Below are 17,105 nucleotides of genomic sequence, written 5' to 3'. Positions count from 1 at the left end.
ATCAAATGTGTATATGTATATATAAATAGTTATTTTTTATATATATATATATATATATAAAAAATTCATCCCCTCTTACATTTATATAATTTTTATCCATGGAATCGGTTTTGTTGCAATCCAGACAACTGTGAATAATCAAAGTTTTCTCATTGGTTTGATTTTTTTGATTAAAAATGAAACAACTCCACAATTTTCTTTTTAGAATTTTACACAGCTGTAGTTAAGGTAAATAAAAAATCATATAAATTTGTATCTCTACAAATCCTGGCTTCAATTTCAGCTTTTCACCTGTTCAAAAGCATTTTTTCTCTCTTGTCAATATTAGGAGATTTTTTGCAAAAAAAAGAAGTGATGACAGTAAAGACTGGATATGTTTTCTCTATCTTCTAGGTATTTTAAAATACATTTGCAGATGAAAATCCCAGTTTTTAGCATATGAGAGAAGGAACAGAAGATACATGCATTGTTCTGTACCGATTAAAAGAGCAACTGTACCTTTCCTCTTTCTGTGCTTTAATAGTGTAGAGCATGTGGGGCTCATAGAAAATATTCTTATTTGAGAAACCCATAAACACAGAGCAAATAATTAAATTTTAAAATGGTTGATAATCAGTATATAAACACACTCTGGGATCAGCAACCCAAACAAGTATCTGTAGCAGCAGTCAGCAGCTCTCCCCAGTAGCTTAGGGTAGATTCACTGTGTCCATTTGAAACTCTACCTTGTGTGCAATTGCTGAGAAAGTGTTTGCTCAGTACACCCAACTAACACATCTGTAGTGCTTTGGTCCCTTGTGTGGTGCAGCACAGTGCTATACAAACACATCTTTATGCAGACAAACTGGAGTATGATTAAACCAACACCTTCTTGCAAAAAAGGTTTGAGGATCTTTAACAACCAGAAAAGAAGACTTTGGCTTTTTATCTCAACTAAAACATGTGTCTTCCCTCCTCCACTGACATTTTGAAACTGCAAGATGGCTTACAGTTATGACAAGTGGCGCCACTGTATCCAGTTCCATCGCAAGTGCACTTGAAGCTGTCCCACGTCTGGGTGCATTTTCCACCATGTTCGCAGTGATTGGGCACACACCTGTCAGGAGGAGATGCAAAGACAGAAAGAAAAATCAAAATGAGCATCAAGATTTACATAAAGCTAAATTTTGAGCTGCACAAGCAGAGTATCATGCCTTTGTCTGGTAAATAATCCTTGCTATTTTAGGCAGATTAATAGAATTTATATCTGAACACACAACTGGCATAAAATATCATCAAGGCTTTGCTGCAGCCCTTTTACAAAGAGTAAAAAAACACAATAAAGGTGGAATAGAGCCACCCATCATAAATCAGGGTTCTAAGTTACATATGACTGGTACTGAGCTGTCAAAACAAAAAGAACATCACAAGTCATATCTCCTCCTGCTGTGCAGGTGGTGTCACGCCTCGAGGAGTCCAGTCCCACAGTTGACTGAAAGTTAAAAACAAAATGCCACTGAGTTGCTATTTATCTTTCTGTTGTCATCAATAGGGTAAAGGGGAGGGAGGTTGCCTGCTAGCTAGGATGGAAGGAAATTAGTAATGCTGCATTATTAAAACAAGCAATAGGCTTCACTATAAAAGCTGTGTAAGTTTTTCCTTCTCAGGGATTTGTGGCAAGTATTCTTCACCTTTCTCTCACACACTTGTTTTTTTCTCCAGCTGCACTCTTACTGGAGAGTTGAAGGAATGCAAAAGAAAAAGTGGAACGGCAAAAAGTCAAAGTTATAGCAGAACATATATTTATTGGTTGAAATATTATCGCAATGTGATTTTAAAGATTTGACTTTGGCCAGGTTCTTTTTTATCAAATGTAGTAAAAAATGGGAACTATCATGTACTTTAACCTCTGAAACTATTAAATTTCTTTTCTTTGAAAGGGCTTTGAAATACCATTTCAAAGAATTTTTTTTTTCTTATTAACTTTATTGCAATCAGACTCAGTACAGGCTCTGCATTTCTGATCAAGAACTAAAGGAGCTTTTCTTTCATTTTCATTTGGCCAAATCTACATTTTTTAATTATAACATTAAAAAATCAAAACTAGGAGACTCACTATTAGAAAAACAAAATACTTTCAGAAATGCATTAAAAATGAAATATCCTTATCTCTAAGATAAATCTGAAGTTCATTGTATTCCTGAGATAGTTAATATACTTCCATAAACACCACCCAAGGAAATCTTTGCTTTCCTATGTAGAAATTTATTGAAACTGGAAGTGTCTGTGTCATCCCCCTACAAACTTATGGTCTCCTATTTCCTCAAGTTCCGATTAACAGCTGCAAAATGTTATTATATATATATTTTATATATATATATAATATATGCCAAGAATAACTTTTGTCACAATATGCATTAGAGATTTGAACATTGTGTACTCACATGTAGAAACTATTTTTTGTTTTATGCATGCCAGTACAAGTACCTCAGAATATATACAGTATAGTTGTCTTATATCCTATATCAGCCTTTATTATTCAAGGCTATTCATTCTTTTGCAAAGATCAGAAAATACTGGTTTGTTTAAAAATAGCTCTTAAATAAATGCTCTTCTAAAACAAAACCCAAAACATTTAAAAGTTTTCTTTTCACAGTAAAATATAGTGAAACCACCTGAGGCAATTATCACAGTCCAATAAATTATGTTTTGAACATGGTTTAAATGAATTCATTTAGTTTTGTAAGTGTGGTAGGCTAAATGAATAGATAGAGCTGATTACTGCTATTCAGTTATGTTCTCAACACCTCAGAAGAAAAACAAGGGCATATAATAGCACATTTCTAAACATTCAAACAATTAACAATTTACATGAATCCATAGTTGGTGGGTAAAAAAGTAAGGAAAGCTAAGAGCAATGACATTTCAAAAATAATCTCATAAAAGTAACTTCTATTCAGGGTTATAAATAACTACAAAAGTTCTTAAATCTGAATATGGTTTTGTATTTTTCCCAGCCTTTCAGAATAACTTGCTTTTATGTGTTTTCTACTCCATTTACATTGAACATACATTACTTGAAAAGTAATTTTTCAATGACCAAACCAAACATTTTCCTATACCAATTTCACCAGCTATTTATATGAAGTCTCACACGTAATGTTAGCAACTAGTTTCATATTTTAGTGCAGTATAGCTTACTTTTATTGCAGCATAACTAGTAAAGATACCACATTATTGACTGTATAACTGGGGTAAATGACTTTACCTTCAGAAAAATGAAAAACAGATATTTATCTGTATCATTTAATGGAGCGTATTAAGTCATAAAACCAGATATATTCAGCAAACTCCTTGATGTTAGTTTTATGTTTCCACTATGATGGTTGGACTAGTGTAGTCTGCATCTGCAAAATTTCTTTTTTACTCATCTAATTTTTCCTGTTCTAAAGATAATGTAGTTAGAAAAAGGGAGTAAACAATATCTTAATATTAGTGCATACTGAAGTTTATATCAGACTATAAGACCATTTCCCAAAGTTCTCTCTCCGCCCTCACTATTCTGTTAGTTTATTTTATCAGATAGAATTATAAGATTTATTTTCTATTAAATCCATTAGAAAACGTCTGCAACATAATCTGATGCTCATCTGTCCACTTTTTGGACAGATCTTACCTGCTATAATAGAGTTTACAGTAAATACTAAGTATCCAGAATGTAGATATTACAAAAGAACCTCTCTTTGAATTCAGTAGATGTATCATGAGGAATATGGTTTATCATTGTAAACTTCATTATTTTTCAAACACTTTTCTTTCTATAGAATGAGAATAATATAAAAATGTCCATATACATCTTGGTAGAGAAATTTTTAAGCAGATGTAATGATATAGTTTATTTACCTTACATTTATCATTTAGTATAGACTCAAAATGCGTACACTCAAAATCAACATTTTGCAGTTCTTTTGTATTAAAAGACTGTTTCTAGCTAATTAAATTCTTTAGTCTCCTTTATAAATGAGGCTGCATTACATAAAAAGCAATAGAAAACACAACAAAACAAAACAAGCCTTCAAAATGGCACTTCCCTCCAGAAGCAGGCTTTGAAGTTAGAAATCATCACAAAACAGAACTGGTAGTAAGTTCCTCATCACTGGGTTCTGTGTCTTCCCATTGAGTACACCTACATTTTAAGAACTGCTTCTTACAAAATGTTACTGATTCCATTTTGAGAACTTTCTTGTTCTGCGACTCCTTCTGAAAGGAAAGTCTAGAACTTCATCCTTTCAAGTGTGGTATACTTTCTTTTAATTTCCATCCAAAATTTATGCATAGAGAGTTTACAGATGCTGTTTTGTTTGGTAATTCTTTTGTAAGATTGATTTGTGTGTCAAACAACTTTTGTTTTCCTTTGGGATTTACGTCTGAATACTTTGCAGAGAGCAATCAAAACTTTTCTTAGTTTGTATTTTTGTGAGAAAAAGTCTTCCTGTTGGAAAAGAGATTTTCTGTAGTTCTTCCTCATAGCCCTGTTCCCGCTTGCACTTGCATTCCCCTCAGTATTCTAGAGGAGGTTTTATCAATGTTTTGTGATTTCGGAGTTGATCAACATTTTTGTATTTCTCTACTGAAATTATTTTGCTTAATATATAGCATTTTGCTGACTGTCAAAAAATAGCAGCTCAAAGTCATCCTGAGAATGCTCAATGCATTAAACACCTTCAGTACATTCCCACTCATCTTCTTTTTGTCACTTCCAAACAATGACCTCCATCTTTATATGGAAATCCTGTATCACTCTGTACTGTAACTTCCACTGTGTCATCCAAATATTTCTGCTTATTTTTCTAGGTTGAATCTTTATCATTAGCACATTTCAGCAAGATATTCCTAATTTTTAGCCAAGGTTGAAGCATTAAATAGGATCATCTCTGGCACTGATCTCTGAGCAACTCACATCTCTCAGCCAGCCTCTAGCCCATCAGTATAAATTGAGAGGCAACTCCATTTGACAGTTCACAACTCACTTTGGAATTCTTCTCTTAAACCCTGTCTTTCCTGGTTTAGCTAATAACTTCCATCATTACACTATATCAAATGTTTTATTGACATCTGACAAACTAGATCTATTGCACTTCTCCTGTCTGAGGAAAAAAATACTGTGCTTTATCAGAGAAGGAGATCAGGTTAATCCTGAACTATTGACTGTTGATAAACATCTGCTGCATTCTACTCTACCTTGCATTTACTTCAGGAAAGATAATTATTTCGTTATTCTCTTCAAAAGAATAGTAAGACTACTGAAGGCAGATTAATAGGAGCCTGGTGTTCTGGATCTCTCTTTTTCCATTTGTTAAATTACATTAAGTTAATTCTGTCACATAATAATACAAAGCCATGAGCTTTTTTTTTATTTGCTTAGGGTTTTTTGTTGTTTGTTTGTTCCATCTGTGGTACAATCATCCTAAGTGAACCTGACAGACTATTTCCAGCAAGAAAGAAAAAAAAAAAGAAAAGAGAAAAAGAAGAAAGAAAAAGAAGATGAAAGAAAAGAAGAGAGAAGAAAGAGAAGAAAGAGAAAAGAGATTTCATAATGTCACTAAAAGTAGGAGAGTGATATGAAAGACCCACAAAGAAATCTTTACAACTTATTCAGCAGAAATGAGTAATGGCTGATTTTCAATTGCACAAAAAGTTGTTGGAAACAGGAAGGTTACAAACTGTTAGAAATTTCCACAGGGAAAGGGCAAAGATGCAATGAGGTTCATTATTGGTTAAAAAGTATTTTCAGAATATACATCAGGAATGCCTTAAGTATGTTTGTTTCTGCCTGAAGGCAGGAGAATAGCCTCTGAGGTCTACTCCAGATGCTTTTCTGATCCAGATATTTTCATGTTCCATAAAAACCAAAAAGTATGTCTTTCAATCTCTTATTTCTCATTCTGTGACAAGATGTATATTTTCTTATATAGCACAGTTGTGACTGTGCTATTTAACCTCTGTAAGTCAACAGGTTTTGGTCACTACCTCAGTCTTTTCAGAGGACTATATACCTTAGGGCATGGATATTTAATATATTAACTAGTTTCCCGAGACATACTGTGCCAAAAGTGTATAGTAGTTCTCCAATTCTGAGGTTTGGAGATCATTTGATCAGGAAGATAAAAAGTTATTTTGAACAGGAAGTCAAATGTCCAGATGGCCACGCAGAGACTGTTAAATAAAGTCCCTCAGTATGGAAGAATCATCAAATATCTCACTATTTAGCACTGTAAAGCACAGACCTTCCCTTAATTTCCTTGCCTTCTCCTTTTACACTTCCTATCTCTAGCATAAGTGCAAAATACAGCTTGTGCACAGCTACAGCCTGAATCAACTCTCCTTTTATATAAATTTGAAACAATCAAGCCAAAGAAATCACCAAAACAAAACATTCACCTGTGCTATTACTCCTCCGCCTGAGAGGTCAGAAGGAAGGAATGAACTACACATAGCACATAACATGAGATATCTGACATATATTGACCGTAACTGTACTGAAAAGAACTCAAATGTTACAGTGATAATTACAGCATGAGAATTTCTGTAGAGCAGAACAAAATGTTAAAGGCTTTTTGCAAAGGAAAATAACCCAGGCTGAATTATGCTTAACACAAAATTCAATATTTTCCTTCTCATCGTCAAATCCCTACCTAATCTTGCTCCTGATCACACCTCACCTCTCATTTCTCTCCCAAATTGCTTCTGTTCCGCTTTTTTGTCCATATCTCTGTCTCAGAGCTAACCACCAGCAGTTTGTTTTGAATGGTTTTACAATATTTTTCCTCTAATTGCCCTTTTTATCATCTCCAAACATATCCTTAAAATCCATGGTTTATCATAATTTTTGCAAAGATCCTTCAAAATGCATACTGCTGTCCTTGCTGAATATGCTGTTCTGTTGCCATCATCCTTCATTCACACACACACACAAATCATAATGTTTAAACATTAGGTTTAACATTGTGTTTAACATAATGTTAAAACATTATAAAAATTTAGACTTTTTTTACTGTACAGAGTTACCTCACTGCTCAAGAAGACCATGAAAGATTAGGCCTCTAAAATAACATACAAGGAAAATAATTTGTAAGAGCAATAAATAATGCTTTCAGATGTTAATCTGAATCACAGAATATACGTATGTTTATTTAAAAGACATTCTGTAAGCTAGTAACAACATCACAAAAATATTTTAAACATATGCATCTGTTTGCAGTGTTGCTGCTCTTTAATGCGATAAAATGCATTCCAATCATCATGGTGAAAGTAACACTGAATAATAAAATAATCCACTAAAGGACAAAGTGCTATTGCAGGGTCCTACTGTACCAACATCAGATAAAAATTAACCATTCCATAGAGAGCCCCTGATTTTCAGCATGTCCTAAATGAAAGTAAAACCAGCTGACCTACCTTGAACATTCTGTCTTATTTCTTCCAATGTAATGAGTGTTTAATGTGACTTTGAGATTTTCAGTAACAGGACTTGGATCTGATATGCAAGGCAACACAAAGGGCAGATGGAAGGGATTGTAAAATTAATTTAGATTTTCCGTAATTCCCAAACTAGTTTCATTTGCTGCTGACTTCTAACCTAATTGTGCACAGATGCATATAATCAACAATGGCAGAACTACATAATCCTGAACCAAGGAGGACTTAGCCTTTCTTTATCACTTAACGGTAATACAAGGCCATGTTTCTTTGGTGGACATTATCAGACTTGTTCCGCCATGAGATCAAAACAAAATGCTTGGCACCTTTAAAGACTGTGATTTGTAAACAGCAAATCAATATTAAAATATGCAGTGACATTTGGTTAAACAAAGTTCCTTTATGGCATATTCCCAGGAAAGGCTGCCAAACATACTTTTGGTGTTATCTTCAGACCGGCAAGGTGCTATACTATGCTGTTTGCATTAGAATGATTAATGAAGGACTAACGCATAAAGAAAAATACCACAGTTAACTCATTTGGATTAAGTGATCCTCTTAGCTTTATGCAGGTTTTATTTTGTCTACAACAGTGTAGAGACTAATTTTCCCTTTCTTTTCTACTGCTTTTAATTTTCAGACTACTTCACAAATTAGGTCCTTAAAATTAAATCATGCTGGTTCCACTTTAGCAGTTCCAGGAACTGAATAACCCATTTTGCTGCACTTTTTGTAGATAATTTCCTGTACCTGTTATGCACAACCTAGGTTCAACAATCTGATGGCTGAACAACTACTTTCGTCCAACTCAAACTGTTGCCACTTCTACTGAAGAGAAGCAGGGGAGTGTGAATCTACTGCAACAGCTAACACAGGGAATTTCACAGCCCTAACGTCCCTTTTGTCAGCTCCTAGTAATTGCTTCATGCTAACAGGAGGCCAACTCTGTGGAGTTGAGGCAGGAAGAAAGGGTGTATAGACCAGCCCTTGTTCAGCTGTTATTTACCTTCTCTGGGGTGGAGAAGGTAAAGGAGGGGAAAAAACAGAACAAAATGGGTGGAAATGGCCCATGGGCTACATCCAGTCTAAAAGCTTCAAACTGGAGTATGTGATGATAATGTTACAGAGAAAGATAAATGATAAACCCACAAATGCATAAATGAACTAATCAGGCTAGATAAAAACAATAGTTTCTGTTGCACAATGCTTTAGTCAGAAAATGCAGGGCTAGGTCTTCAGCTGGTGTAAATAAGAATATTTGCATCTATCTTAAGCCTGTTAAATGAATTGAAACAAAAGGAAGACTAAACTGTTATGAAAGGCCAGCTACTAAATATCATCTATCTCCAGTGGGGTTTTATTTAACATTTTCATGTCCTTTTGAAGACCTTTGCCTAGTTATTACCTAGTTATCTGCTTTTAGAGCAGATGAGAGATACCCTGCATAAATACTTTATTTTCGAACTGGTATCTTTGAGTTTATTATTTGAATAAACACGTATGAGAATTGGCAGGTAGTTACTAACCTAACTTTGCCAATGTGGCACAGTTCAGACCTCCTGGGGATATGAGAATATATGTTAAGCACTGAGAATCTCCAGAAGAATCTCATGGTTTTTAGTCACTGGAGTTCTGAAGAACTCTTTAAATCTTTCCAAGCATTGCCCTGTTCAAAATCTGACTGGTTTAATTTTGTATTCATCTAATCACCTCTCTTTCATTACTTCAGATAGGTAAAGTAGAACATACTGGCTGGGTTTGAGAACAAACCATAAAATAGATTCTTTGGTGTCTTGTTAACTCTTTACTATTTCTTCTTTTTACAGTTTTCATGAAATACAGCTCCTGAGATTTTATGATGTCAGCTTTATAATCCATGTTAGACATTTGGAGAAAGTTGCTCTTGTTCTTTAGAAGATCATAATTATCACAGCACATGGACCAGTGAACAACTGATATAATACATAACAGTGACTACAATATTCCCCCCTAATAAACACAAGTGATCATGCATTAAATCACAGGCAAATACAGATTTTATACAGCTGTGTTTTAAATGAGTTTATTACTAAATTTATATTTTGGGGAATAAAGAAACTGATAGTCAGAAATCTTTATGTTTCTTCCTATAATGTAAAGAATTACTTATTCGTAAAGATGATTATAAAACTGATGGATGATTTTATACTAAAAGCCTCTTCTGCATCAAAACTGGACATGTCATAGCCCTTGGCTGTGACACTTCCTCACTCCTTCGTCCATACCATAGCAAACCTTATATTTTGCATTACTTGTTTTGATCTCCTGTGTCTTAATCAGGGACAAGAGCTATCTCATGTTGATCTCCAAATATGTGACAAAGCCTTGATGCATCATATGCAAAACCCCATTAACTATGCTTTGCTTGGCAAATGTAGAACACATAAATCACCTTGATGCTCGTGGAGCTATAAAATGCCATCAACTACTATTGATATAAGGACAGTCTTGGCTCAGCATCCTAATCTGGCTATGACATGATGAGATGGAGTTGTATTTCATATCTAGTAGGTTTTGAGTTGAACATACTGAAAGTCAATGTCCCAACTGTTTTTATGGCATGGTGGTTTAAAGGAAACTTGAGATAAACATGATTTAGTGCTAGTAAAGTGATGCTGATCTTGTAAAGTGCAGATTGTCTAAATGACTTATACTACAAAATGGTGATAGTCCTAAAAAAAAATCACAACAGCAAAGGGTCTTTTTACTTGCTTAGTGTGAATGACTTTTGATTCACCTAAAACACTTCTGAGTTTTAGTAGAGTTTTTTAAGTTTTTTTATTTTACTCTTTACTATCATTACTATTAGGAATCTGGCCACCTTCTTCACTGTGATAGACACAACTGAAAGCTTCCCTAGAAGACCAATTATCTTACAAATATGGATTGGAAGGTAAAGTTAAGTCCTAATGTCTTCACAGAAACTGTACATCTTGCATTAATGTTTAGATTATAAATGGTTAATTCCAGTGGATGATTCCAGCAACCATATGACCAGAAGAGTCTGTTCTGTAAGCTATAGTAAACACTTTCTGCCTAAGCAGTGAAGGTTTTGCCTTGAAAACATAGTCTTGGCAGTAAAGCAAAACACACAGACTATACAGTGAAGCAAATGCGAAATGGAAGTCAATGTTTCTGAGACGTTTATTAATGACAACTGGTATAAATACCAGTTTCATTACTAAATTCCTAGCAGAACACGTAAGTCAAGGACACTAATTTCTCCTGCCTCTGAGAGAAACTCAGATCTTCCTTATTTCTTGGTAGAGTAAAAATAAACCTACCAAGACTTTTAGTTATCCCCCTGTACTACAGAAGAACAGCTGAGGTCAGTATGCTTTTATTTCGGTATATCCTTGCCAGCTCCTAGTTTGCTCAGTACTGGCAAGGACGTATAGACTAGGTTCTCCAAGTCATTAATTTAAATTTGACTTGGATCAATCATGAATGAATCAGATGTAGACAGCATTCACAAATTATTTACTTCACGTGGAACACTCTCCCTGAGTTGACCCATACAGCCACAAAGCTTAATTATGTGTTTATCATTCATTAGAGGCAATATAATGTGAATATTCACTTGTAACCCTTTCCCCTTTCTCTATTCTCATTTCTCTTCTTTTTACTTTGCAAGATTTTTGGATCACAAAAAAGGATTAAAATTTATATTTCTGTAGGACATTATCACAATGGAATTTCCTCCTCCTTATCATTGCAGTCATCAGGAACAAAAACAATAACCAGTAACACAGAAATGAGTTATCTTTTTATACTACACTTTTCTCCTCCAGATTATCATGGAGCATATGCTAAAATCTACACAATCTGCTTTTTCTCCTTTACTATGCCATCTACCACAAACAACAATATTCTCAGCTAAAATATCATGTATAAAACATGAATCATATAGGTTAGACTGACTTAATCCCCTGTTCTTTGTCTGTGTTCTTAGTGCACATCAGTATTTTAATCCTTTATAGAAGCTCTAAAACATTTTTATAAATTACAATATAACGAGTGTTGTAGTCTAAAGCCATCAAAAGCAAGGATGGACAATGAATTTGCAGCTCTGCTGCAGTGTGGTCACAGATCTGTGATAAATACACTAAAATTTTCAATTTGCTTGAAAAGAGATATGTACTGTAAGAAATAAACAATTCATTTATTAACTGGAACTTGTGCAATGAACTGTTTTGATGCCAGGAGGCTTACTATTGAAGTAATAAATAGGTGTGAGTGCACACACATATGTGCATTTATGTTCAAACACCTACATTCAATGTGCATAAACATACACCATGCTTTTTCAAGGATTTCAAGCTTCTGAAAATTGGCAGTCCTTTCAAGAAAACAATTCATATTTAGAGCAAAACTGTTTTTAAGAAAAATGTAACTATGAGGATACAACTGTTTTAATAATATGTACTTGACTGTAAAAAATGTAATGACACAATCCTGGTATGCTTAATTTTAATTACAAATAGCTCATTGATGGGAATCTATTATTCTACCTAAATAGGCTTGTGATTGCACTATAGAAAAAAATGATAGACTATAATTTAGAGTAGTTTAGAGGCTCCTGATTTTAGTTTTCTGCTTTTCAAGCACTGCAATTTGGAAATCATAGTTCAAGGTCTGTCAGTATTTCAGTTTATTATAAGCTTTGATTTCTCAAGGGTTTATATTTCAGTTACAAAAATTTACTCCAGAAATCCAGCACACAAGGCAAAAGCCAGAACAGAAATAAATAGTAGCATACTGACAGCATTGAGGTATTTTTTCTGAAATACCTCATGCACTTAGTATTCTGGGAGAGTAAGGACAGGCTGGTAGATAGTTTGAGAGGTTTTATTTTAAGCAGTAGAGGGAAAAAAAAAGGAAAACTCCCTACACAATATTTTGCTTTTGCTTTCCAGACAGTTCGTCATTAAATTTGTGACACTCCTTGAAACAGACTCTTCAGAGGAAAGGGCCAGATTTGATTAATATCTCAACTTGAACAAATGTTGGAAAACATGTTGAAGTTCTTGAAATATGTCATTTGACATGTTCAAAATGAAGAGTATCTTTTATAGTTTAGAATAATTTTTCACTTTGAAATATAATTTAAAATATACTATATGGACAAGACTATACCAAGTCAAGTAATAACACTCTCCAACACTGTTTCAAATTGAAAGTATTTTCCTGAGGGAGAAATGGGTTGGAGCAGTTGAGTGGCGCAGTATGCAAGAGAACTGTTGAAGGAATCTGTACAACTTTGATAGCTGCACCGACAGCTGAACTGGAAATAAGAAAGTAGCCTTAAATTCAGTAGCTCTGATACAGGAGCAATCTAAACTGGTCATGCACCATTGGCTGCATCAATGCTAAGGAAGGAATTTAATATGAAAACTGAAAAGCAGATACAGAGAGACACTGTGTGTAGAAGACAAAAGTGTGAGAGAGAAAAAAATTGAGAAAATAAAGTGTTTAATCATAAATGTGAACACTGTTGGGGGAACCAAACTGCTAGAAAAAGAGAAATTGGAGAGCCACTCAAAGCAAGGTAATAAGGAAAAAACACAGACTCCAAGGACAGGAAAAAGATGAACTGCTGCAACCTCAAGAGCCGATGAAATTACTCATGAAACAATATAATCAACTCATCATGTAAGGATACTTGCACTTACATTTTGGCACTGAAAAAGACCTCTTCATCCCTGATTTTAAGACTCAGTCTTTTTAAACTCAAGGTATTTTGACTGTTTTACGGATATCTGCTAAGGCCTTCTATTTACCTTACATTCAAAGAGACGTGATGTCATATGTACAAAAGAAGACAGAATCATCATCACTGCTGCAAAAATGATATGTCTTTTCATTGTTTGACTATTTCAAAGTGCCAGCTATACATAGTGCGGGTCTTGCAGATAACTTCCATTTTAGCCAATAGTTTTGATAACGAAGTATTACAGAATTAGCCATGAAAACAAAAACTTGTAGTTGATTTATTCCATTGACTTACTGGAACAAGTTTCTGCTTTATATACAATACTAGTGAGATAAAACATACCCAGTTACAAAGCGTTGTACATGCACAGATATTACAAAAAATACTGTCTTAAATTCTTTAGAATTTTTTTACAAGGCATGTGACTGCTAAAAAAATTAAAACACAAACGTCACTATTAAAGACAGAACATAGATAAGTATTGAGAACAATGAAATGTACGATTAAAGTGGCTTACTTTACTTACAATATCAGCAGTATAATTAACCAACTTGGTATGTTACTTTAGGTCTGCTTTACCCTCAGACACACATCTTCTTTCTACCTCTAGCTGCTAGGAGTATTATTGGTCAGACAAAAGAATCATGAATAATATCATAAAGACCTTTATGGAACCCAAAATTTTATCAGTCATTGAATGTTTTTATGTACAGGGTATCCTCAGTTATGCATCATTTACTCATGTCCTTGCAGTGAAGGAACAAATGTGTAGACGGATTCAGTCTTACAGTGATAATGCTTAGGATGTAGCCTGTGTACTAACTTAGCTCTGCTGTAGCTAGAAAAAGTTTCTGGATCAAGAAACAGAGCAAAACCTCTGAATCTGCATTTACAAACCTGATCTGATGAAATTAAACTAGAGTTTTGTAATTTATATGAATTTGTCCAACAGAAATAAGTCAATAAAGCTTTGAAAGCCTCTTGTGGAATCCACAGCCACTCTATAAAACTTTGCTAAAACACGATTTCTGAGACGGGTTCCCTAGTAGGCTTCTGTGGTTCCTGGTTTTGATAAACAAGGACCTGCATCCAGCTCTGCTGAAAAGACAAATAAGGAAAACTTTTCTTTCTAAAGAGATAATACAAAAACTGGTCAATAGCAAAAGGAAATGTTTCAACTTCAGAAGAAAATACTTCTTATTCTCTTCCTTGATCAATGTAACAATTGTATATTTCAGTGTTTCATGGGAAGATATTTTTATTTGCTCTCTACTGTTCAGATATGGAGCACTGGAATCAAGGCTATACTGGGTAATTACATACAGTGGCATGGTACAGCCATTCTTTACATTTTACTGTATAAAATTCTGAAATAAATTATATTAAAAAGGGCATCAGATGAATCAAGATCTGCTAAAAAATTTGCGCTTAATTCTTAGACTCATAAATCCTGATTTTGGTGCTTGACCAAGCAAAGTTTAACCCAGTTAAGAAGAATTCATCATAGTTTAACTGAGCCCAACAAAAATGGATGAGAAGTGTAAAGCTTCAATGCAGAAATACAGTAAACTAAGATTTAAACTAGAGATTACTGTTCCTCTAACACTTCAAAACAAAAAAAGTAAAGAGCAATGAAAAGTGAAAAGAGTGGTAGCCTTTGTGACTTTCCATTCTAATCTATCAAATACCACATCAAACTTGCCAAAATTAATATGTGAATCACATTTTCAAAATACTTTTAGTGGTACTCACTACTAATTTAATCTAAAAATGTAAAAGAGTTTGCTCATCTTTGACTTCTTCCCTAAAATTGGAAAGACTCTTAAAAGTCTTAGCTCTTTATTTCTGAACAGTGTTTCCATCTTAATATTTTAAATAGACAATGTGTTTCTTCAAGTTATATGATAAGTGAACAATTGTTATCTCTTATTTATATAGCATTCTATAATGAAGGACTAAGTGTGACTTCCTTCTGTAATAGTGAAGCTACTTGTGCTGCCAAACCCATGCAGAACTCCACGTGGAGTGCTCATTTCCAAGGGAATGAGCACAAGGGCTCACCTGGCAAGTGAGTCAGTGCACAACAACGTGGTGTTGATTTTTATTACACAAATGAAAGTACATTTTGAAGCTAGAGTGATAGAGTGATAGAACAACAAAAGAAAAACCAATCTGGTACTGTTTCCTTTAAAGCAAATGAGAATTTTGTAGTGGTGTTTAATAGCAACGGGGTCAAGATGAAATTGTCACTAAGCCTAGAAAACTTAGAAAGCATAATTCTGCTGCTCTTGATGATGTATAAAGTGCAATACTTAATGTTTTATTGATAATTTTAAAAAGTTCAACAGTGAGTTACATTATGATTGTGTTACTTGATACATTCAAAGAGATATTTTACCAGACAAATGCTGAAAAATATGTTTAACTACACAGTGAGAAGAAATTTTGTATTATTTAAGCTTCGAAAAAAATTTCAGCTGTATACAGTTAATGCACAAATACCAAGTTCAAGACCTGCATGTATATCTGATAAACAAAAAAGTAGATGTAATTAGACAGAATGCCATGATGTGGAAACATCATTCTTTGTCTTCCCATTCCAAATACAGATGTAGAGCTAAAACTTGAAGTGCGAATGTGTGGGAAGAATAAATGCAATGTTTAACACACAGAATGCCTTTTGGTTCTTCATGAGGACTTGTGGGGCCAATATGCAGGTAATTTGGAAGCCCTTAAATCCATGCTCTGGAGTTATTGGGTTTACATTGTGCAAAAAAAATTAGGGTCCAGACATCTTCCAAAAGACTCAGTGTTTACACTAAATCTATCTTGTCTTTCACAGATCTTCTTCCTCTTTTCTTTTACATTGGCTGTTTGGTGAAAAGATGGAGGGAATTTTTTTTTCCTTTAAACCAGAAAGTGTTGCTGGATACACAGATTCATAGTCTTATTTAGAGCTCTTAAGTGGTATCAACAGGATCCAATGGATGTAACTTCCTATTGTTTGTCCCTTTGTGCAGTACTGTCTATCTGTGCAAAATACCTATTAAGTCAAAGCAGAGAACTAGGATGGCCTTTGGTGTTATTTGGTAACAAGCACATTTTAGGAAATTTGTAGCCCTTTCCCTTTACCCATGCAATGGCTTTCATTCTACCTGTTTAGATGGTTATTTCAAAATGCAGTTTATTTCAAAATTGGGTTTAAAGCTTGATACTTTACAAACTGTAAGAATCATCACCACTAGAACTGCAGAAGTGGAAATGAGCTGTGTCAATCAGCTTTTCCACCAAAGAAAACTTATCTTGTAACTACAGTGCTAGGCTCCTGATTTTAGAGTATGAAAATCTAGCAGAGCCCATGTTAGTGTGAAAGGAAGTGGCTCACAAGAGAATCAGACTAAGAGACTCTTAGCAGTTTTGGTCCTCACAGCACTGTCAAACACATTAAAGCTAAATCTTCACATGTTATAGATCACTAGAGATAAATCAGCTACCAAAATCTGCTTGAAGTTTTGAAGCTACTCAAAAAGATCTTTATAGTGAGTCACCAGTCTGGCAAAGATAGGTCACATTAAAATTAGGAACTAATGCATTATTTATATTAGAGAGATTGTAACTCAGAAATCACTGTTATTATAAACAAGAGAAAGGTCTATGCAAGAGCAGTGAAATTATACTGCAATTTGCTCAGCTACAAAGATAAATTATTTCTAAGCAATATGTATTATAAATAGTGGTGCTATACAAATAAGCTGTCTCTGAATTATATTGGAACAGGAAAAAATGTTACCAATTTCTGTGAAAAACTGAGTTTGGTTCACAAGATAATGACAGTCCTCACAGACAGAAGAATACATGGTTCCCAGTGGGCTACAAACTACAACCCAAGCCAGAA

The 17,105-nt window shown here is 34.2% G+C and overlaps 1 protein-coding gene across 1 annotated transcript in view; it reads right to left on the bottom strand.

Moving 5' to 3' along the window:
- CNTNAP2 (contactin associated protein 2) overlaps window positions 1-17,105 on the bottom strand; it is a 1,027,914-nt gene that overhangs the window by 362,819 nt on the left and 647,990 nt on the right. Inside the window, exon 11 of the mRNA XM_064668935.1 lies at window positions 990-1,096. Coding sequence (XP_064525005.1) covers window positions 990-1,096 — 107 coding nt within the window. The remainder of the gene's footprint in view (window positions 1-989; window positions 1,097-17,105) is intronic.

The sequence above is a fragment of the Pseudopipra pipra genome, chromosome 1, assembly GCF_036250125.1.
Source record: "Pseudopipra pipra isolate bDixPip1 chromosome 1, bDixPip1.hap1, whole genome shotgun sequence".
NCBI lineage: Eukaryota > Metazoa > Chordata > Aves > Passeriformes > Pipridae > Pseudopipra > Pseudopipra pipra.
This window is presented reverse-complemented; position numbering and strand designations above follow the sequence as displayed.